At 50.9% G+C, this 22945-nt stretch overlaps 1 protein-coding gene across 1 annotated transcript in view; it reads right to left on the reverse strand.

Annotated features, from left to right (window-relative positions):
* Positions 1-5083: 5083 nt before the first annotated feature.
* ATP10A (ATPase, class V, type 10A) overlaps positions 5084-22945 on the reverse strand; it is a 106124-nt gene continuing 88262 nt past the window's right edge. Inside the window, exons 16-23 of the mRNA XM_011981496.1 lie at positions 21110-21437; positions 17964-18040; positions 13993-14118; positions 9614-9814; positions 7347-7427; positions 7163-7267; positions 6486-6673; positions 5084-6339 (exon numbers count right to left, since the gene is read on the reverse strand). Coding sequence (XP_011836886.1) covers positions 5721-6339; positions 6486-6673; positions 7163-7267; positions 7347-7427; positions 9614-9814; positions 13993-14118; positions 17964-18040; positions 21110-21437 — 1725 coding nt within the window. The 3' untranslated portion in view covers positions 5084-5720. The remainder of the gene's footprint in view (positions 6340-6485; positions 6674-7162; positions 7268-7346; positions 7428-9613; positions 9815-13992; positions 14119-17963; positions 18041-21109; positions 21438-22945) is intronic.

Raw genomic sequence — 22945 nt, forward strand, 5'->3', positions numbered from 1 at the left:
AACGTCGCTCTGCACCGTGCCAGGCTTCCAGAGTGGAGTGTTCTGAAGGACTCGCCCTTCGTCACTGTCACCCAGAGAAGGCCTTGCACACCCTTTCTTGTCTGCTTTGGCTCATTTTTTGAGACTGCCATGCTCAAAAGTCCCGAAAACAATAAACTATTGAGATTTTTTTCCTTGCATTTGAAGAAGGGAGGTGGTGGCAGTGCTTCTCTCTGGGGGTCTTAGGTGAAACATACAATTTCCACTGGGCTTAAGAAGCCTGACTTGGCAGCCTGGCTGGGCTGCCTCAGTGCCCCACCTGTCCAGAGCTGTCCTGGTCACCTGCATGTGCAGGGGCCAAGGGAGACAGCTGTGAGTGTGTGGCAGCCATGGGCGTTTGCTTGGTATTTCCTGGCTCCAGCTGCGCTGTGTTTGGGCCAGGGAGCGTGATGGGAGACGAGGAGGTTGCGTGTCCGTGGACGATCACCGCCATTAGACTGATGAAAAGAATGTGACTGCAAGCCTTGGTGTGTGTCCCCAGCCTGGGACGCTCTCCATCAAAGTGCATGTGGGCATGAGTTTCATGGTGCTCTGATGCCCCAGCAGGGTTGGAGGGCAAAGAGGAAGCTCGCCCGGGTCCCCTCAGGGCTGCCGGGTGATGAGGCAGAGCCACTCATGCACCGTGGGGTCAGGGCTCTGGAAGTGTTTTCCAAACAGAATAACCATGGCAGCTTCTTGTACCCCAAAGGCCTGAGAGTGAGTCTTCATCGCAGGCCTTGAGCTTGGAGGAAGGAGTTTCAGACTCCGACGGCCCAGCTAGTCAGGACCCCATTCTTTGTTTTATTTAGTGATTGTGTCCCTGGCCAGTCCCCTTTAGAATTCATGGCTTTGGGAATAATAAATAAATAAAAAGAAACTTTGCGGCTTCATCCCGAAAGTACAGATGGGTCACCCTGGCCGTCCAGAGCACGTCTGCATTTCTCTGTGGGTTATTTGCGGGAGGAGCATGACTGGTCTGTCTTGCATTATTTATTATGTTTTTTTTGTCATTTAACTTTGAGATGCAAACATAAAATCTGTAAAACTAAAAGATATCCCTTTCTAAAATAATTGAATTGCGAGCTATGAAATCCCATTTTCCGCAGTAAAGCACGAACCTGCCTGTAGCGTTAGAGAAGGTAGCTGTGCTGAAAGCTGGAAGAGAAACGGGAGGACAGCCTGGGGCGCGGGGCCTCCCCGGTCTCCCCCTGGTTGCTGTTGCCCTCCAGCCAGAGAGGCTGGGAAAGGTGAAAAGCAGACAGGTTTGCAGTTCAGGGAACAACCTGGGCTTTGTGTGCTGTTTTCAATAAGAGCAGAGGATGCTGCAAAGTCCTCATTAGGAAGAAAACGTTAAGAGCCGGCCGAAGTCTGCCCTGGCTGTGGGTGTGGGCGCGCTGCTCAGGGAATTTTGGAAGCTGCGGATGGTCTCCCGGCAAAGTTGGAGGCACATAGTGTACCGGTTGGACCTGAGCCTGGGCCTGGCTCAGGAGGTGTAGGTTTGTGCCGCCCGAGTCTGAGCCAGGTCGTCCACTTTCCAGCAAAGGCCTCCAGCTGTGGTTGGATTAATGAGGACCGGAGAACAGCAGGACCATTCTACATGTCCTGTCAACACTGTTGTCACTTCTGTTGTTCCAAAACACTTGCCCCAGGTTAGGTATAAACTAAGGTCAAACAGTTTCGAAGTATTTTAGTGCTTTTAAATACAAACATGAGAAGGGATTCATTCAGTAAGACACCAGGTTAGGTTGAGATAAAAAAGGAGTTGCAACAGGAAGATCCTCTGGGTGGGGCTCGCAGGGCCCGTGTAACAGTGGCCACGCCATTGAGAGGCCCCGGAGATGGCTTCCCTTCTGAGTGAGATGAACCCAGGGGCTGGGAGGGAGGGAGCAATGAGGCTGTCTTCCCCAGGGCTTGCTCAGACCGCCAAAGGCCATCATTTCATTAAAGGAAAACAAGGCCAGGTGGAGCTGGTTTACGCCTGTAATCCTAGAACTTTGGTACGCGAAGGCAGGCAGATTGCTTGAGCCTGGGAGTTGCAGACCAGCCTGGCCAACATGGTGAACCCCCATCTCTACAAAAAATACAAAAATTAGCCGGGCATGGTGGCAGGTGCCTGTAGTCCCAGCTACTTGGGAGGCTAAGGCAGGAGGACCCTGTGGGCCTGGGAGGTAGAGGCTGCAGTGAGCTGTGATCGCACCCCTGCACTCCAGCCTGGGCAACAGAGTGAGACCCCGTAGGAAAAGGGTAAGGGGGAGAGGGAGGGAGAGGGGGAGGGAAAGGGACCAAAAAGCTGGTGCTGTCAAAGTTGACTTTGTGATCCACAAATGTGCTCTCACCCTGCGTGTGGGAAGCTGCCCTGGACATGGGCTCTGCAGCAGTGGCAGGGTGAACGCTTACGCAAGTCTCTGTGCCTTGGAGGTAACAGGTCCAAACAGGGGCATTCTCAGTAGAGATTCGAGGAAAGCAGGAGGAGGGCGGAGCTGAGTCCCAGCCCCTTACTGAAGGCACAGATACAATGAGGGCAGGTGCCTCCTGGCCAACGAGTCAGGGAGCCGGGACCCTCTCTGTGCTCACTGCTCTTCCGGGTCTCCCCTCCTGCTCCTCTCTGCACTCTGCACCCCTCCCTGCGCCTCCCTGGCCTTGCACGGCTTGGGCAGCTCTACGTGCAGGGGAGAAGCAAGCTCTCCAAGCACTTGCCGCCATGCACACTTACAGCTGGGCCTGCATTTTCTAGTCACAAATAAATTGCCTATGTCCCTCTAACTCCTACACCCACTTTTTTCTCTGTCTATTCTATAAATGACTGAAAGACAGTCTGGGTATATTCATGATTTGTCTATTTCTCCTTTTCGTAAATTTGTTTCATGTATTTTAAAGCTCTGGTTATTAGGGGTGTATCACTTGGGCGATTCTCATGTCCCAAGAAGCCGGCCTTTTTACCATGATCACATCCCTCTTTATGGCCTGAAGTCTATGTTGTCTGATATTAACATAATTATGTCTCCTTTCTTTTACATATTGCTTATATGTAAAATTCTTTTGCACCCATTTATTTTCAACCCAGTGTCTTTATACTTCACACGCCTTCTTTTGAAGAATGCAAGTCTTGTTATATTAGCCAGAAATTACAGAAAATATTAAATCATAATGGGTTACAGGAAGCAATTGTCCTTTACCTCTGATTATCACAGGACTGCCTTCAGCGTTTCAGGATTACCACTCATTCTTAGATTCTTCAAACATTTTCTCAGAGTATTCCAACTGGTAGGTTCTGTGCAAGGTGCCAGGGATAGGGAAGAGGACATAGTATCTGACCTCCAAGAACTTAGAATTAATTGATTTTGACTTTGACGAGTTAGGCACACTGTACAATGTCCAATGACTAATCCAGCTATTTTGCCACCAAGCCTTAGGAAGCCAGCCTTCCTACTTATTTTAGATTCGTTATTACGATTTGGTAACCTATTTCACCTACTGCTTTTTTTGAGATAATCATGAAGTTCGCCCCCATATTATGTTCATTTTGACATCAAACTTAGTTGCTCAGCATGAATTGTTATAATTGTGGATTTCTGTGAATACTCCCCATCCTAAGAGCAGCTGTCAATGCCCTTTACATTTATTTCTCTCAACTGACTGTGGGATGCATATTCCTGAAGCCAGCACCAAGGTCATTCCGTTTCCCAAGAGCAAGCATCTACTCTCCAGAGGAGAAAGACGTCCTCTGGGAAGAAGGTAGGTGTGTGCGCAGGATCGTCTGGAAGCTGGGCGTCTGGAACTCTCAGATACATACGTAAATACGCGTCTAGTCCTTGCACTTGGTGCTCACAACCATTCCCTTAATTCAGGGAGCACTGCCACCTTCCCAAGGAGATTCTTTTCCTATGTGTTGTCCCAAGAACAGAGGAGGTGGCATCGGGCTGGGCAGGGTGGGGATGGCTGTCACCTTCAGTCCGAAATGACTGGCTGCTGAAGCCCCCACCACCGCTTTGTCTGCCCCATTTAACAGGGCACAGAGATTCCTCTGACGTTCACTCATGCCGCATCTCAGGTGTTCTGAGGGAAGTGGATTTCTCTCCCAGCTCCAGCTGGGAGTCCCAGTCAGGACGTTCCCCTCCATTTGCCAGTGAACGGTTCTGAGGATGTTGTGCAAGCTCTGCAGGGTGAGGCTGAGGAAACCGGGACTCTGGAATGTGGAGAGAGGGGCCCTCTGTCTCTTCTGAACAGTGACGCATGGATCAGTCCTGAGGGTGACTCCAGCCAAGCATCCCCAAGAACAGAGGCAGCCCCAGGACAAAGCTGTCCCTGAAAGCCAAGGGAGGGATAAGGGAGAAAAGCCCAGGTCTGAGTTGCTGAGTCCAGGCACCCTCTCTTGGGACCTGCACTGAGCCTGTGCCTGCTTTTCTGCTGGACTGGAATGAGATGCATTTTCTGTGACTTGCAATGGCCCACACTCCTTGTGGAATGAGCCATTCTTTCCTGATATGCTGTGCTTAGGAATTTCTTTGTCCTCAGATCCTATGCCCTCTCTGCATTGCTGTCCTTGAAGACAGGCATGCAAAGAGGCCCTAGGTCTCTCCCATCTCTTATACACATCTAGATGTGTATAAGAGACAGCTGCATTGCTGTCCTTGAAGACAGGCATGCAAAGAGGCCCTAGGTCTCTCCCATACAGCAGGAAGCACACCCTCACAGCCCCAGTGCTGAGCAGAGCCAGCAACTAAGAACTGTTTGACAAGTAGAAAGGAGGACTCAGAAGAGGACATGCCACAGCATTGCCTGGGATTGTTACCATTTCCTCCCCTTCCTTCTCTAGTTTTAGAGGGACAGAACTAACGGCTCATTAGAAAAATGCCTGAAGTCGGCCGCGCTCCTTGGCACGCGGTGCTGATGGCCTGGTGCAGGGTGCCGCGGTGGCCGGCTGTGCACAGCCTTGGTGTGTGCCAGGCAGCTGCTTTCTTCATCGCCTCTGAAAGGACTTGCCTTACGGAAGTGCCCTCAGATCATACTCTGTGAGGTCAGCTATGAATCATTTCATACACCAGTGGTAACTGGACACACTCTCTTTGCAAAGTGAAGGTTGTTTATTGCTTGTTATGATTTAACAGGCAAAATACTACACCAGGCTGTAACACCTAAGTGGTCTTCATGAAATGCCTGCCCGGAACGGAATGCTGGGATGCACGCAACCATGAATGTTTCCTGAGGTCTCCTTTCCCTCACCTGGATGACGCAGAGCCCAGCCCTCCTGTGTCGGTGGGACTGGAAGCCCGTGGGGGACTCTGCGTCTGGGGGCCACGTGCTGTGCCCTCTGCCATCTCTGCTCACTGCTCCCCCATGTTCACACTTGCCTGCATTCACTGAGTGGTCACACGTTTGTACCCAGGGAAAGCAGGGCCATGCACGTTGAAGAAAACAAATCACACTGCTTGTTCTTAAAAATGAGATGAAAAAATAAATCTAAACACGCTTTTCAACTGTCACTCTTCTTTAAACTTTTATATATGTTAAAGCTCTTCTTTTTCAATATACTCTACTCAGAACTTTAAAAAATAAACTTTCTTTTTTGGTACCTCTTGTTTCCTGTATTAGCCTGGGAAACATTTAGGAATACATCTCCCTAGAATTCTTCTGTGCAAATAATAAACATAAATAATATTAACATTTATTTATATATATTAAAAAAGGCCATTTCAAGGTTTTCACTGCGACCGCCTTGAAGATGCTCCTATAAGTAGTCTGTGGTCCGGCCCCTGAAGTCCTGATCGGCCTGAGTGGGGCTGGACAGCAAGTCCGCGTCCCGTTTGTCCATCGGCAAGCTGCTCCGTCCGGGCGAACTGTAGGACGCTCCCCAGCCTGCTGACCAGTGACCAGGAGGAAATCCAGTTGAGTAAGCTGAAGGTGGGCAGGCTGAAGAGGGAAGACAGCGGGGTCACCCTGCTGGTGCTGGCAGCTCTCACCTTGGACTCCTCAGGACACCCTCCCGGGACAGCATCCCCTGGCGTGGAGGACCTGGGCGCCGGTGCACTCAGCCTTTCCAGCAGGGTGTGCTCCCTCAATGCCATGCTCATGTCCACCGTGCTGGGCTCCCCGCTGGCCTCTGGGGAGCAGGCTGGCTGCTGTGTGTGCCAAGAAGGCTGGGACAGGGGCACAGAGACGGTCCTCCCTGCTGAGTGCTCGGTTCCTGAGTCCTTCGGGAGGCATCCCTGAGCAAAGGTCTCTTTGGGAGTCCTGTGTCTCCTGGGGGACTTCCTGGCCAACTGACGTGCCAGCTGAAGTTGGGTGGGGAGAACGCTCCCCTGGAGGGATCTGAAAAACAATCTAGAAAGAGCACATTAAAACAAAAGGTTAGGTATTGCTGTGGGTGGTGTCTTTGAGCTTCCAGAGACCCTCACAGGGCAGAAGCAATGCCAATGCTGTCTGGGCTCACTCGGGGCTCAGCGGCACCATCCCACTCTGACACCCACCTGGGCAGCAGTGCAGCGACAGGTGTCATCAGGCAAGTCAAGTAAAACACTGGGTCACCCAGTAAGGCTTGCATAGTCCAGTAAGGGTTGGATGGAGGATAGCACGTGGCACAAGACGCGTTGTAAATCAAAGCCACGGTGAAAAACAAAAGGACACTGAAGCCACACGTTATCCAGTTGAGCCAGGTCTGAGGGGGAATGAGAAAGAAAGGGTTTTTATTTCCACCTGAAAGTGACAACAATGACAATAACAAAAATGCGCCAGTCATCAACGAGCGGGTGTGAGGTTCTGAGGCCTTCGGACACACTGCGGTCTATGACACGGGTCACCGGTGGGGCTCAGTGAGGCCTCCGGAACCCGTGGACCACCCTGGGAGATGCATAGGAGGTGAGATGGAGTCAGGGGCAAGAGGGCAAGACAGGAGGGAAAGGAGAGAATGTGGTGGAGGAGGGAAAGAGGCAGGAGGGAGATGAGCATGGACGGGGACGTGCAAGCATCGGGCTGCAGCAGCTCCCCACACCACAGGGCTCGGGAACATGTCACTGTCCTTCTCATCACACTGAGGTCAGATCTGCAGTCTCCTGTCTACTCACATCGACCTCACGAATCTGCAGGGAAGTGTAGGGTCCACGGCATCAGTGCCCTTCTGAGACGTGGCCACGCAGGCGGCGCTTACCCAGGTTTTGGTCTCAATGCCGAGGTGCAGCAGGAAGGTGAGCAGTGCGATCGTCACGATAGGGGTCCCCCAGGTGAACAGGTCCACGTTCGAGTCATAGTAGGCCTGAAAGACAGCGGGGTCTTGGATCTGTAGGTCCCCGGAGGCAGCTGGTAAGAAAAACTGCGCCCGGGGGCCAACTTACCAGGTAAGGAATGGAAAAGCAAACCAGGCTCTGGAAGGTGGCGTCGGCCATGTTAAACCAGAACGTTCGCGGCCGGTATTCCTGGGACACAAAAACAGTCAGTAATGTTACAGTGAAGTGCTGGCATCCTCTGTGAAAGCAGTTAGAATAAAAATGGAGTCACTTGTGTTAAAAACAACAACAATAACAACAACAAAAACCAGCCCTGAGGAAGAGAGCTGGGAAAGGCCATGAAGGGAGGGTTCTTACGCATAAATGTCTGACAACAAAAATGATCAGATCCACAAAAAATATGTCTGTAAGGACATGTGCCCAGCAACCGTCTGTCCAACTCAGACAGGCATCGTTTTTGTCGTTTATCCTTGTAGCCAAGGAAAGAGCACCTCAAAACCATCATGAAGTTTTTTTCCTTTAAATACATATGTCTTCCTTTACCTCCCTAAATATGCACATAGTTTACTACAGCACACATATTCCCATTGCAATGCCCTATTCCCGAATACACACCATTCTCTTTTAGAGAGCCTCTCCCTGTTTGCTGTTTAGGTTGACACCTCGAATGACATTTCCTAGGATGCTACACATAAGCGAATGCACAAGGCAAGCACCCGGGGAAAGCTCACTCTCTCAGGACTTCTGGAGATGGGAGGCCCCAGAGGCCTGGCGAAAAGCACCAGCAAACACCTACAAAACTATCTGCAGCTGAGTCACGGGAACGTGTGCACCAACAAGACGGGCTTCAGTAGCTCCAGGCTCACAGTAAAAAGATGAAACTGGCCGGGGGCGGTGGCCCACGCCTGTAATCCCAGCACTTTGGGAGGCCGAGGTGGGCAGATCACAAGGTCAGGAGATGGAGACCATCCTGGCTAACATGGTGAAATCCCGACTCCACTAAAAATACAAAAAAATTAGCCGGGTGTGGTGGCGGGTGCCTGTAATCCCAGCTACTAGGGAGGCTGAGGCAGGAGAATCGCTTGAACCTGGGAGGTGGAGCTTGCAGTGAGCCGAGATCGCGCCATTGCACGCCAGCCTGGGCGACAGAGCGAGATCCTGTCTCATTAAAAAAAAAAAAAAAAAGATGAAACTGCTTTCTACATCTTCCCAGAGAACACGCCTCTCGAGTAGGAATAGCACCTGAAATTCCAGGCATTCTCCCCCAGTTTAAGCCCTTGCATTCCTTCCACTTTGACCAGGTTTTGCCTCTCCTGGTGGCGGGTCCCTTAGAATGTTTCTTAAGAGCGATTTTAAAATCACACAATGGACGTGTCCCAATGTTAAAACCAAAAAACTATATGCCCATGGGCAGAAATGAAAATAACCTTGATATAGATGAACAGTCTCTATTACCCGGGTGACCAAATGTGTATTTGACCCTGCCAAGTCCGAGAGCAGCTGGCACGGGACCTGCAGGACACAGACTGGGGAAGGAGCTCTGGCTGAGCACTCAGGGAAAGTGCTGGCTGGGCTCTCGTGGGCCACCTAATTCCACAGGACAGGACACACTCCCAGCGTCTTTGTTCCACAGGTGGCCGAGGAGGCTGAGGCCTGGCCAAGGATGGGAATTCCCCTGAAGCAACAGGTAACAAGCAGAGGCCCTGCTCTCCTCCCTGGCCCTCCGCCTCCTGGCACCCCGTGCATGCAGCTTGCTTCTGTGGGAACTGAATGTTCACAGAGGTGGCCAAGGGAAGTTAACTCACCAGTGAATGAATCTGGAATTAGGGATTATTGCGGGAGAAATGAGACTCCATGTTCTTTTTACCCACATGGAATAATTCAAGGCAAAGAAAAGCACTTACTGTTTACTTCAATGGCTGGCTAGAAACAGCTGGTCATCAGTGTGTGAATCTATGTGGTATATTAATGTCAATATGTATTTAAATCTAGTTGCTCTTTCAGTGGCTCAGTGGCTTCCCTGTGGGTTTGTCTTCTTGTTAATTCCCATTCAAAGTCAGTCACATTTTCTTCCTTGCTTTAGAAAATCCCCCCTCCAGCCTCAATGATCCCCTGTGACTGACTTGGACTCTGGGCTTTCCCTGGGCTCCTGGAGACTCTTGGAGTGGGGACAGTTTTGCTTACGACACTCAATGCACTGCAGCCAAGCAGAGAGCGGCCCTTTTTCTCCTTCCTCTAGCATGGTGAGTTCTAGAATTTCTGTTTGTCCAGGGTGTCCATCTCCCCCAGGGAGGCTGGGGGACTGGCGCTTTGGAAGAGTGAACGTGGGGGGCAGAGCTCAGGAGGCGGAAGGCGGAAACTCCGGGGCACTTTACCTCCATGTTCTGGCCACTCTTGTAGAGCTGTGGGTTGGTCTGCAGCACGTTGGCCGGCACATCCCTGTCCAGCACCCCAGTCACGAGCGGGGGAAGCGACGAGAAGAGCAGGTTAAAGAAGATTAGATACCACTGGTCAATCATGGCAGATGCAGAGAAGCCACAGAAAAACTGGAACCAAAACAGGAGGCCCACGAACATCTGAAATCAAGAAAGGAAGAAGAGGAACAGGCGAGTCTTCAGTCATTGCTGAGGATTCTCATCGAGGGAGCTGACAGGCCTGTAGCGTTTCACAGTCAAGATTAACTGTATTGGCAGCAATTCTTCCAAAGACAGCCGCGACCTTGAGTCCTGCTGCCGGCCTCCGCCTCTCCCTCTTCCTCCTTCCCTTTGCCCTCCTCACTCCCTTAAGAAAGAAGAACTGGCAGTGGGAATTGGGAGTTTCCGGGAGCAGCCCTTGCGGGGATGAGGTTTTGTGTTTGACAATCTCTGGATCATTAACATAAAACAAAATCAAGGTTTCACAGGGCTCTAGGGCTGCTCACATTTCAAGAGGGCCAGTTGGGTATGAGCTGTGGCTTCTTCCCTAGCGGCCCTCCTCTGTCTGTGACCCCAGACAAAGCCTACCTGTGGCTGTATCTTTGCTCCTGTCTCCTCTTTAGTGACCTGCATACTCTCTGAGGAGGTGCAGTGGGCAGTGACTGACTCCCACTGAGGGAAGGACACACAAAAGCACAATAGCAAAGCCAACGACCTCATCAACGTCGCTGCGGTGACCTGATTGTCCACGGGGACCTCTGCTGGGGGGAGAGGGAGAGGCATCATCTCTGATCCTCATAGCTACAGCTACCCGGCTCAGCAGAATAGGAAAGTGAGATTCAGGGAGGTGGAACAGCCACCTCCGGCCCCTGCTCAGTGGGGTGGGAAGAAGGTCAGATCTCTTCTCACTATTGCTAGATCCCTGAGTATCAGCGGCCTGAGTGCATTTATACGGTGGGCATGACAGTTCAGTGACTGCAAAGCATTCTAACACTCATGAGCTATGCAGCTGGGCACAGAGCATGAACCCCTCATTCTCGCTTTCCTTGCTTATGGCATGGACATACCAATGCCACTCGGCCAATGCAGCTGCTGTCAGCATTAAGAGACCCAATGCATTTCGAGTACTCACTAGAGTTCCTGGCGAGCTATCGGTGTGCGCCTACAGTGTGTGGTGGTGAGTGGCATCGTTAGTTCCCTTGCTCGGGGTCCAGGCAGGGCGAGTGCTCTCACCCCACATACAGAGAGGGAATTTGAAGTTCCAAGACATCAAATGACTTGGCTGAGGTCACGGTGTGAGTAAGAAGCCCAACTTGTTCATCTGCGATGGGTCTTGGCCTGGAGGGCAGGTGCAGTCCCAGCAGGGAGCTCTGACGCTGGACGGACATTCTCTGCTGGGCACCGCAAAGCCTGCGCTTGGTGCTGGAGCTGCGACTATCTACCCTTTTGACCCTGACTCAGTCACTTCACCTCGCTGAGTTTTTGGTTTCTTGACTTGAAAGTGACTTGTGAAGATCATAAGAAACAACAGTTTATGTTGAAATAACCCACCATGCCACATAGCCTCCAAGTCCTGTGTCAGACTATGATTTAAATGTCTTAATCTGCAGCCTTTCCCCTACACGCTGAAAACTAACATTTGGTTTTTATTCATTGACTTTCTTCCCTTCCTCACTCCTACGGCTGGCTCTCGCTCACTCACCCCCACAGGCTTGGCCTAGTGAGTCATCGGTAGCAAATGCAGTCAAGAGAAAGAGAAGTACTCAGATAATTGAGATTTTTTTCCTATAGCACCAAAAAGCTTTCTTCCCAAACCACTGTTGCTATGGAAACTTTTCTTCTCCGCTTTTGATCGGAAAGAAAGGCCAACTTCTTCCTAAAACTAATGAATTTCTCATTTCAGGAGGCAGAGTGATTATCCTTGAAGTCCTCGTGCAGATGAACGCTTGTTAACAAAGGTCTGGCGTTTTTATGGAATAAAACAGGCCCCCTCTTCTCCCCTCTGTAGCCTTCAATGGGGAGGGACCCATCGCAGGAAGCAGGAGGCTGTGCCCATTCTAGGCGGCCACTGGGGGCTTTGTTTGCATCTGAAATGTCTAATGCTTTGGCCTACATCATTCTCGCCCTCCCTTCGATCTGAGCCATTTTAACTGGGAATTAGGGATCGGCTGGCTCAACCCACAGGCTTCGTTTTGTTTTCTAAGATTTAAAAGAAGACTGGACATGGTGGTTCATGCCCACAATCCCACACTTGGGGAGGCAGAGATGGGACGATAGCTGAGACCAGCAGTCTGACACCAGCCTGGGCAACATAGCAACACTCTGTCTCTACAAACTAGAAAAAAACAGCTAGGCATGGTGGCCTGTAGTCCCAGCTACTCAGAAGGCTGAGGCAGGGAGATTGCTTGAGCCTAGGAGTTTGAGGATACAGTAAGCTATAGTGGCACCACTGCACTCCAGTCTGGGCAACAGAATCAGACCCTGTCTTTAAGAAAGAAAAAATCCAAAGAAGAAATTAAGTTGCTCAAGATCTCACAGCTAATAAGTGATAGAAATGGCGCTTGGATTCTGCCCTGCCCACCCCCATTCATCCCTCCACTTCTTTGGGAGCTGAGAACCTCTAGGCTTACAACTGTGTACTCGAGGCCTCGAAGCTCTGGGGATTCAATGCCAGACTGGGAGAAAGGAGGCAGGAGCCGGTAAGCCCAGGAGTGGTGTGACACAGCCCTCCTCGGATAGTCCCAGGCACAACCTAATCTGAATTAATGTCGGACCAAACCTAGAAGTTAAACATGCCCTTATTGGGTCTGAGCATCTGTATGCATTTGCTAGAAGATGCTCTGAAAAATGAAGGGGGTGGGCACGAGGGGGAAAGAGAGGTTGGGAAAAGAAAGGCAGGTGTAGCCTCCAGAAAAACAATTAAGAACATGGAGAACCAGCTTGGGCAACATAGCGAGACCCTGTCTCTACAAAATAAAAAATAAAAAATAAAAATTAGATGGGCGTGGTGGTGCGCACCTGTAGTCCCAGCTGCTTGGGAGGCTGAGGCTGGAAGGTCACTTGAGCCCAGGAGGTTGAGGCTGCAGTGAGCTATGATGGTGTCACTGCACTCCAGCCTGGGAGAAAACAGTGAGACCCCATCTCAAAAAATATAAAGAAAAAGAACATGAACAACCAATGACAGTTTAGAGCTAGCTAACTGGAGAGCTTTTATATGGAACTGGAAAAAGAATACAGCTTTTATTTTATTTGTTTTTCAGAAGAGTACAGGATAGGCTTGACACTGGAGCTCTGGTGTTTAGCCAGGTAGATTTATGGGACTACCCTGGAAGATGACTTATCCTAAGAGTTTATTTTGTCTCCTGTTTGTACATTCAGCCAAAAGCAGCAGCAGCCCAGCAACTCCTCAGTAAAATATCTAGAAATCGCTTACAAACGGGGCAGAGCCCTGAAGCAGCCATGTGGTCCATCCTGCAGGGCTGTGGAGGAGCCCATCTGCCAAAGCAGCAGTGAAGAAGGAACTAGGAGTCCGACGTGAAGATCCACGTGAAATGACCAGGCTGTCTGCAGAGTCCCCAGAGAGACAGAAATGTCTGCAGCCAATCTGCCCTGGGTGTGACTTTACAGCAGGGTCAGTTCAGCTACAGACTGAGCTCATCCGAGAGGGGTGCGTCTGCTCTGCAAGCCTGGGAGGTGGGAGAGAGTGGGAAGGCCCCATGGGCACCCCCTTCCTGTCGGGTCTGAGTCTCCCTGACCTGGGGGCTTGCCGCCTGTCACCTGTCCTGGTGTGGGTGTGTCCCAACAGAGGCCATTCAGTATGGGAATCAGAGTGTGGCTGAATTCCCTTATTCTGATCCCAGACCACAAAGCACACTTGTACTGATTGGATTTTTCCTGTCTACTCTAGAGAAAATGCTGACTAGAGGACTCCTGTTTGGGGATACCTGAGAAACCCACGGACAGAGTGGTTAGGAGCCTGGGAGGAGGAGCCGGGCGGCCTGGGCTGAATGCAGCCTTGAAGGTTTACCAGCTGTGTGCCCCCGTGCAAACTGCCAGCCTCATTACTACACCCCTTCTCACTCTGCAGCCGTCAGTGGACTTGCTAGTGTTATCTACCTGTTTCCACCACCTCTCCATAGAGATGCAGCTGCTCTCATGCCCCTGAATTAGACTCTGAGCCTGCAGAGCGCAGAGCCAGCCCAGGACAGGGGGCACTCGCACAGGCACAGGAGGATGGAGCAGATGGGAGGCCGTGGACAGCCCACTGGCCTCATTCAGGCGATGGTCCTAAGAACTGAATCTTCCAATCCCACAATTCTAGGCAGGTATCCGATACCTACTGTGTTTTTGTAGAAGAAGTACAGCACCATGTTGGCAAGTCGGGAGTAGCACCAATGCCCGTGAAGAATCAAGAGCCTCTCCAGGTATCGGAATTTCGGCACCGCAAAGTCGCTGGCCATCACTGCCTTCAAAGGGAGAAGGATTCCTGTTACTGGCGATGCCGACCTGGTGTAAGGTTTGTCTTCTCTTCTCAAAATGCAAGGTACACAACAGGCAAGGAAAATTCCCATTCCGATCACAGTGGGAGCGTGGCTGGCCAGGGTCTCAATTGCTGTCATCTCCCTCAGCATCTCCTTCCATTACAAAAGAGGCAATCTCGCCCAACACGCTAGTTCAGGGATGTCACCTTATAGGATTCATTTAAGCTTTCAAATGTGTGTCATTAATGGGGTTTAAAATGTTTTCCTTTTCCTGCTGTTTTCTCAACAAATGAAAAAACACAGAGATGCATGGAGTTTATCTGCCTTTCTTCACCCCTGGATGTCATTTTCCTCTAAATCGGTCCATGATCACAACCCAAGGATGACCCAAAGCTGCTCCTGCCATATGTATCAGAGACAGACATTCCCTGTCCTGGAAGGTGCATTTTGGGCTGTTCTCCCCAGGAGCCTTGGTGATGGGCAAGGCCAGGCCCACGGCTCCACTGGCCTCCCACACACTCCCAACCCAGGACGCCGGGTGCAGGTGGTGGCTGTGTGCAGGAGGGAGTGGAGAAGACGTTTCCTCCATGGACAGGCAGGACCCTGCCGTGGAAGATTCCCCTGCACATCATCAAGCAAGGTGCCTACACGATGAAGCCAACTAGGCTGGAAAATGCCACCAAATGATACCTTTTGTCCCCAGAATAATTTGAAACCCACTGTACAATAAATGTCTTTGGTAAAAAAAAATCAAACAAAATGGCAGAAAATGTTAGATTTCTCCTTACCATCAGGTTATTCTAAACAAAATGCCAATCTGCCTTTAACATCTAACTGATTTCCCTATACTCAAATAATATGTAGAAAGCAGTAAATTATGCCTCAAGTGGTATGCTTGAAATGGAATAGTGTCATGATACACAAAACCTTAGAACATCAATTTTCTGAACCAAAAGTTAAGGATTTCACAGCAAACGTCTCTCTGCCTCTTCCTGTCAATACATAGGGGCTTAAAAGTCTTTTCATGTTCTGTAGTGCTTTACTCATTAACCCCACGATTCATTCTCTCAAAAATCATCTCTTAGGACTCCACTATTGCCAGCCACAGACTTGGAGAAACAGATACCATTAGACACAGTCCCCGTCCTCCACAGAATCTGTCTGAAAAGTTCAGTCAAAAGGGACAAGTGTTAAAAAGAGGCTGATGGCCTGCAAGGCCAAACTCTAGGCTGCCTTTGAAGAAGAAACCCCCGCCCTTGAGAACCACAGTCAAACCCCTGCTGAGGTCGCCTGGCTTGCCAGCCTTCTGCAGCCCCTTCCTCCCCTAAATCCAGGCCTCAAATACAACGCTCGTCCTTCCGTCAGACTGACCTTTCCAAAGCCTCTCAGCTTTTCTGGGAATTTCAGGAGAGCAGGATCAGAGATGTTGGGGTCATCTTGTACCCCTGGCTCCCAGCCAGCCTTGGCTTTAGAGGGTGCAGGAGCTCACGAAGACAGAGCTTCCTGGGAGCTGGGAGATCTCCTCTGCTCCTCCTGCCCCCTGCCTGGGACAACCTCCCCACCTTGGCTGAGCTGGGGAGCACCTACTCCTCCTGTCTGACTCTCCACGGCTCAGCTCTGACAGCTCCGGCATCAGCATCCCACAGCTCATCTCTCAAAGGGCTCAGCAGGGACTGACTCAAATGCAAGCAACAGGGTCCCAGTGCTGGAAAACCGAAGTGCACAGGATGGTAAGGAAAGGTATCAAGCCTGGTCCCATCTCTCCAAACACATCCCCAGGGAGGATGCGCAGCTTTACATATGTGCGGAAGTGCCCAGTAACCTCCTCCCCAGCAGCTACGCCTGTTCAAAGCTGCACCTCCGGGCACCTGCCCTGTGGCTCAGCCGTTCCCATCACCTCTCACGTACAGCCCCAGGGCCTGGGCTGGTGTTGCCACCTTGAGGAGGGGAGCAGGCACGGCAGCTCCAGCCCCTCCCCAGCCACCTGCTCAATATTCAAGTGTCTGATCCAGAAGATGTTTACTAGTAGAGTTTCCAAGCATATGAGATCAACAGGCACTGCCCCCATCAGATTTTCAGTACAGGAAACCGTGAAAACAGAAGCAACGCCAAAAAAGTCAGAATGAATGAACTACAGTTGACCCTTGAACAACACTGGAGTTAGGGGCGCCCCCGAACAGTCAAAAATCCACATGTAATTTCTGACTCCCTCAAAACTTAATTACTAATAGCCTACGGTTGATGGGAAGCCTTACTGATCACATAAACAGTTGATAAACACACACAATGGAATCTACATGTATTTCACATATTCACGACATACCTACCTTTTCCTTAATTTTTTTTTTCCTTAAAAAAAAAAGAAAGAGAGAGAGAAAGAGACTGGGTCTCACTGTATTGTCCAAGCTGGAGTGCAGTGGTGCAATCATAGTTCACTTCAGGCTCAACCTCACAGGCTCAAGTGGTCTTCCTGCCTCAGCCCCCTAACTAGCTGGGACTACAAGCATGGGCCACCACGCCAAGGTTTTTGCACTGTTAGTAGAGATGGGGTTTCACCACATTGCCCCGCTGGTCTCAAACTCCTGGCCTCAAGTGATCCTCCCGCCTTGTCCTTCCAAAGTGCTGAAATTACAGGCGTGACCCACCACACCTGGCCCTCTTTAATTTTCTCGATATTTTTATGCTATGTAGTTCATCTGCAAGTTTTTTCAAATTGTCACAAATCTCCAAAAAATTTCCCAAATATTTATTGAAAAATGTCCCCATATAAGTGGACTCACACCGTTCAGACCTGTGTTGTTCAAGGGTCCCCTGTATTTTGTTCATTTATTTAGCAAATGTGTCTTGAGCTTCCCCTTGTGCAAGGTGCCACGCTGGGCACTGTGAAGACACAAAGGTGAGTCACACGTGAACACCACTTTCAGTTTTCTGGAGGAAGAAAAACGTGTGAGTAACATAATGCAGAGATTCCAGTCAGAGGACGGTGCGGGGAGTATGGCAAGTGTCAAGGACCAGCCATGATGGAACTACGGTGCATCTAGCTTAGGACCCTCCCTCTGAGGGCGGAACGTCAGCTGAAACTACTAATGAGCTCTGCACAGATCTGGCACGAAGTTCGTGCCCAACAGATAATTACTGATCGAACCACTGAATCAGCGAATGAATCAACCAGTGAGTAAGTGGTGTCTACATCTTGGTTTTCAGAACATTGGATAAATTGTTCCCTAAAATCTCCACCAATCCAAAAAAGTTGTGATTCATACTTAACCAAATGTTGGGCACCGTTGTAATACTTAATCTAAAAGCAGCACATTTTTAGTGAAGTCATTTGCTCAATGTCTGACTCCCAGACCGAGAGTGAACACAGCGGCAGAGGCAAGATGCAGAGGTGAACTTCCGTGTGAGTGAGGATGGCTACATTCCACCTGTACAGTGACGCCAGGCTCCACCTACAGCAAAGGCATTTTTTCAGATGGTATTGCTCAGTGTTCACGGACAGTAAAACGTGCCTGCTGGGACTGAGCCATCGAAAGCCAGACGGAAGGCGATGACTCACCTTGCCTCTCTCGGAACCACTTATTTCACAAAAATAGACTTGTGACATGGGAAGACATGCTTATTGCACACTGCTTCATAAACAGGAAGAGTGGTATTTCCCCAGACCTTCCACTATTGGCTCAGCAGCTGTGCTGAGCATCAGCTGTATCGAGGGCAAACTCTTTAGCCTCGTTCAACAGAGCCCAGAGGAAGGTGGGGACAGCCCACAGGGTGATAGGACAGGAGGCCAGTAGGGCCACTTGGTCCCGCAGAATAGCCTGATTGCTCTGTACCTGCATACCCTCCTGGCCGGAGATTCCCACACCCACATCTGCCACCTGGATCATGCTGACATCATTGGCTCCGTCACCTAGAAACAGCAAAGGCAGGAAGAATTGTTTGATTCTAGAAACAGCACAGGATCAAATCAATGTGCTAGATTTCCTTGGGGGTCCCCCCTGAACTCAGTCCTGTGAAAGGGTCCTGGGGAAGATGGGGGAAAAAGGAGTAGAGCACCCACCCTGGGAGAATAGAGTTAAGCATTCAGAATAAGCCAGACACACCGGGAGATGTTTCAGAAAGCGGGCTAGAGCTGAGCCACCTGGGACGCGGTACCCGCTCTGCCGTGTCACTCTCACGCCAGTAAAGCCCTCATCCTACTGCCTGGCACAAGGAAAGATGCCATCATCATCTTCATCATCATTAGTTACCGAACCACACCAGCCAAGCAGCCAAGGCTACCCCCAGGCACGCTTCCCCGGGCAGTTTCTAAACTCAAGGGAGGAGGTTAAATTGAGCCCAGCATATTGTGGAGCTCTTTTCTTTTTTTTTGCACATGGATTGCCACAGTATTAGCCATTGTGCTCACTTTGGGGCCCTCTAGGGGTGCAATAAAGGAGAACTTCTCGTCACGCTGTCAATTTTTTGATAGAAAATGTTTAGGAACACAGGTCATAGGTCAGAGCTCTGGAAACCTTCGGGGAAAGGAGAGCAGAGACAAAGTCGTTATCACTGTGTGACGGTCACCATTCTTGGAACTGGACAGCAGAAGAGCCCAAATCAGGGCATCCATCCCAAGTTGCACAAGTGAGAAAATGTGCAGATACACAAAGTTAGAGTGACTCATAGTGTGACTACAGGATGTCTCTTCCTTGTGATTTTCCTGTTCTTTATAATGTTGAGACCAATATTAAGCAATCAGTCAATATATATCAAACTGGACTTCTCTGAAGTAATAGAAATCAGTACAGCTTTCCCCAGAATGTCCCATTTAAAATGAGATATGGTATGCAACAGTACTCTATATTATAAACCACTGGGCACTAGGAGTAGGTCACATTGGTGCTTTAACGCATTCTTTCTTTCTTTCTTTTTTCTTTTGAGACAGGGTCTCACTCTGTCACCCAGGCTAGGTGGGAGTGCAGTGGCATGATCATGGCTCACTGCAGCCTCAACCTCCTGGGCTCAAGTGATCCACCCACTTCAGCCTCCTGAGTAGCTAGGACTCCAGGTGCATGCCACCATACCCAGCTAGGTTTTGTGTTTTTAGTAGAGATGGGGTTTCGCCCACCATGTTACCCCAGCTATTTTTTTTTTTTTCTGAGACAGGGTCTCTTGCTCTATTGTCCAGGCTGGAGTGTAGTGGTGTGATCACGGTCCACTGCAGCCTTAACCTTCTGGGCTCAGGCAAGTCTCCCACCTCAGCCTCTCAAGTAGCTAAGACTGCAGGTAGGTGCCACCACACCCAGCTAATTTTTTTTATTTTTTGTAGAGATGGGGTCTCACTGGTGTTGCCCAGGCTGGTCTCAAACTCCTGGGCTCGAGTGATCTTCCTGCCTTGGCCTCCCAAACTGTTGAGATTATGGGTGTGAGCCACGTGCCCAGCCATGCGCTAATGTTCTTACGGTCATTGCTTTCCCTTTTTCTTTTGAGATTCCATTTTGTGTTTCCTTTTCTTTTTAATCAGCCAAGGCTTTCCTTCCACTTCTTAAAGGAATACCAGATACCAGTGGCTACGTGGCTGAGCTGGGCACTGGCCAGGCCAGGAAAACATCATTCATGTCTTACTGTGGCCTTTCAGGGTTGACGTTGTCCTCGTGCTCCCAGGGAGGACACTGACGCTCAGAGGAGGAGGCTGGGATGGGGGCGGTGCAGGTCAGCCTGAAGACCGTTTCCAGCACCTCAGGGAAACCTGAGGGCCACCCCAGGCACAGGAAGGCAAGGATGGCCTCAGGACAGGACGTGGCTGTTAGGCTCCCTGGGCCTTCTGAGCGCGTGCCCTGTGCCCACTCTCCTTAGCGGTTACCGGCCTCAGGGTGCGTAGGACAGGGTCCCCGTGACAACTGTGTTCAGGCCAGTGCTTGCTCTCCTCACTCCCACCATGACCCAGGCTCAACAGCTGTCTCCTCTGGCCAGGTGAGGTGCCCACTGTGAACAGGCAGGTGGCAATCCCCATGTCCACAAGCAGTGGCTGTCACAGACCTTTTGCAGAAAATACAGCCAACACTGGCTGATGGATTGGTGAGGGTACTTTATTTCTGAGCCAATTCTCACCTAGGCTTCTATTTACAGGGAGATTCTATTTACAGTAGATTCTATTTACAGGGAGGTCCAGTTGTTGGCATGTGGGGGTCACTGCCACTGCTTCCTTCCTGGCCCTCACCAGGAGGTGGTGCTGCTGAGCCCCTGAACCTGTGCTAGAGACTCTGCCTGCCCAGAAGTGGGCAGAGAGGATGGCCTGGAAGGAGGCGAGTGGCCACCATCCCATCCCTGGAGAGGAGCAGACAGGGCTCTCCAGGTCAACAGTGTCTGTCAGGAAAAACTACCATGAGAGACACAGTCCTTTAATAACTGATATTATTAAATAACTGGTGAGCAGCGATGCATATCTGAGGATGGACTTATTTACTCAGAAGCCTGTCCCAGAACCATCAGCACAGCTGACGGGAGGCAGTGGGAATTCTGGTCACCAAGCCTCTGGACCCTTAGGTGTTACAAAGCCTTGGACACCCAGGGGCTCATGGTGACCAGAAGCAGCTGCAAAGGGCCTTCCTTCTAAGTTGGCCTGGGTAAGGCTGAGTGTGCAGTGCCTTCTGCTGTGGCCAGGACAGCCTGGGACAGGCAGGTCTCTAGTGTCCTGTCTCCAGAGAAACAGGGTAAGTGCCACCTTGTTGCCGTAAAGCAGCACTCTTGTTGCCGTAAAGCAGCACTGGATTACTGACCTTACAGCATGAACCTGTAACTCTGCTCCTCTCTTTTGTGGCTTTCCAATGTGAGCTTTACCTTCGGAAGATGCTGCCTGCTCTGTCGCGCTGGGTGTGATTTTACAGACAGAAGGAAAGGTGAGGAAGTGTTTGCCCATCTCGTGGTGCAGCACGGAAGGGTAGAGGAAGTCGGGGTCGAGCCGGGAGGAGGCCGTCCGGCCAGCTGGGATACTTGCCTATGGCCAGGGTCATGGCCTTGAGCTTGCTGCGCACCAGCTTCACCACCATGCTCTTCTGCAGAGGCGTCGACCGGCAGCAGAGGACGGAGCGGCACTGCTTGGCAAGAAAGAGGAATTTGTCCTCCAGGTTTTTCTCGAGAGCGTAGGCCAGGCTTCTCCCATCGATCACGAGGCTGGGACTGCGGCCAGAGGCAGTGGACATGGAGGGTGGGCAGAGAGAGGAGAACCTCATGCTCACTTTGCCCTTGGTCTTCTCAGGGGCTCTCTGGAGGCCTCTGGACTGCACGTAGCGTAGGCACTGGTCTAGCAGGGCTGCACACGCCTCCTGAAAGGGACGTGAGAGGACAGCGCAGTTCCCTCAGAGTCATGCCACAAACATCCCTGCCCTGGCTCAACACCTCTGGAGCTGACGTCTTTCCCTGGGCTGCAGTACCTGCCTGCCCAGAGGCCACCCTCCGGAAATTCAGCCAGAGAGGATGACTTTCCCCATAGAAGAGACTGAACTGGTTTAGGTTTCTCTAGGATCTTACTTGATCGCCTGTGATACAGTGCAGAGGTTGGAATGGACCATCTTCACTTTGGGAGGCTGGACTGTATATTGCAAAATTGCCGGATAGTTAGACTGAGGGCCCTCCATGTACTTCCTGATGGTTCTTGGAGGCCCTTACCTAACTCACCAAGGACCAACTGCAGGACACAGAGCTCTGCAAAAGGCTTTGTTATGATTAGCCCGTAAAGAAATGGGATTTTCAGTATTCTCCTTAAGTTCTCCAATTCAGCCAGGAAAAGAAAAAAAGCACAATTACGGAGGCTTTTAATAGGTAAACTTGATCTGGATTCCAGAAAGAGGAGGAACACCTATGGTGGTAGCAGCACTAGGGACCAGGGGCAGGAGCAGGAGGCACAGGAGGGTCCACAGTCTCCAGGGACAAACACGCTCCGGCGAGCCTGAGCAGCCCCCGATCCTCTGCAGACGGTGAGTCTGCTAACTCAGTGACCAGACACACCACGGAAATCCAGCTGCGTTCAACACATGCTTACTGAGGATCCTTTGTACTCAGAAAACGAAGCCGGACTAGAGAAAAGGAGACTGAAAAGACACAGTTACTGCCATAGGGGCAACAGAGAGTTGATGCACACACACTCATGACTGCAGCAAATCACCAGCCGGGATATGCGTAAGTGTGGAGATGGACAAGAGAGGGAGAGCTTTGCCTCCAAGGCATGGGGTGGGATACGGCAGTAACTGGGGAAGGCCTGCAGGAGAATGCAGGATGCCATCACAGGAAGTACATAAGCTCCCTGGACTTGCACAACAGTGGAGACGACTCCTCCATCCCGAGCTCCCACTGACTGCAGCCGGCGTGCGGGCAGGACGCATGGGGTCACTACCGTGGAGCTCGGAGAGTGAGCAGCAGCTGAGGGACTGGGAGAGGAGACAAGTGTGCGAAGGACACTGACTGGGTGGTGGGTATGTCACTGTTACTCTGGTGGCCCCTGGCTTGGCCCAAGGCACCAGGGAACCTGGACGTGGGCCCCAGGGCAGGGACAGAGAGAGCTCCAGGAGACACCTTCTGGCTCTGGCTTGAGGAGTGAAAAGGAGGTTCCCAATGCTCTGAGAAGATGAGGAAGTCTGCAGTTTTATTTATTCTTTTTCCTCTATTATTTTAAACCCAGTCCCAGGCAATTTTGCTACCGTGGCTGTGCAGGAATGGCAGTGGCAGAGCCGTCTGCTGCCGCAGACTCCAAGGGAGCTGGATCCTCCTTTCCATCACAGCCTGTGGTGCTCTGTCTTCTATTCTGCCCCCACTTGGTGCTGGACACAGGGGAAAG

Source organism: Mandrillus leucophaeus, unplaced genomic scaffold (assembly GCF_000951045.1).
Source record: "Mandrillus leucophaeus isolate KB7577 unplaced genomic scaffold, Mleu.le_1.0 Scaffold227, whole genome shotgun sequence".
Taxonomy (NCBI): Eukaryota; Metazoa; Chordata; class Mammalia; order Primates; family Cercopithecidae; genus Mandrillus; species Mandrillus leucophaeus.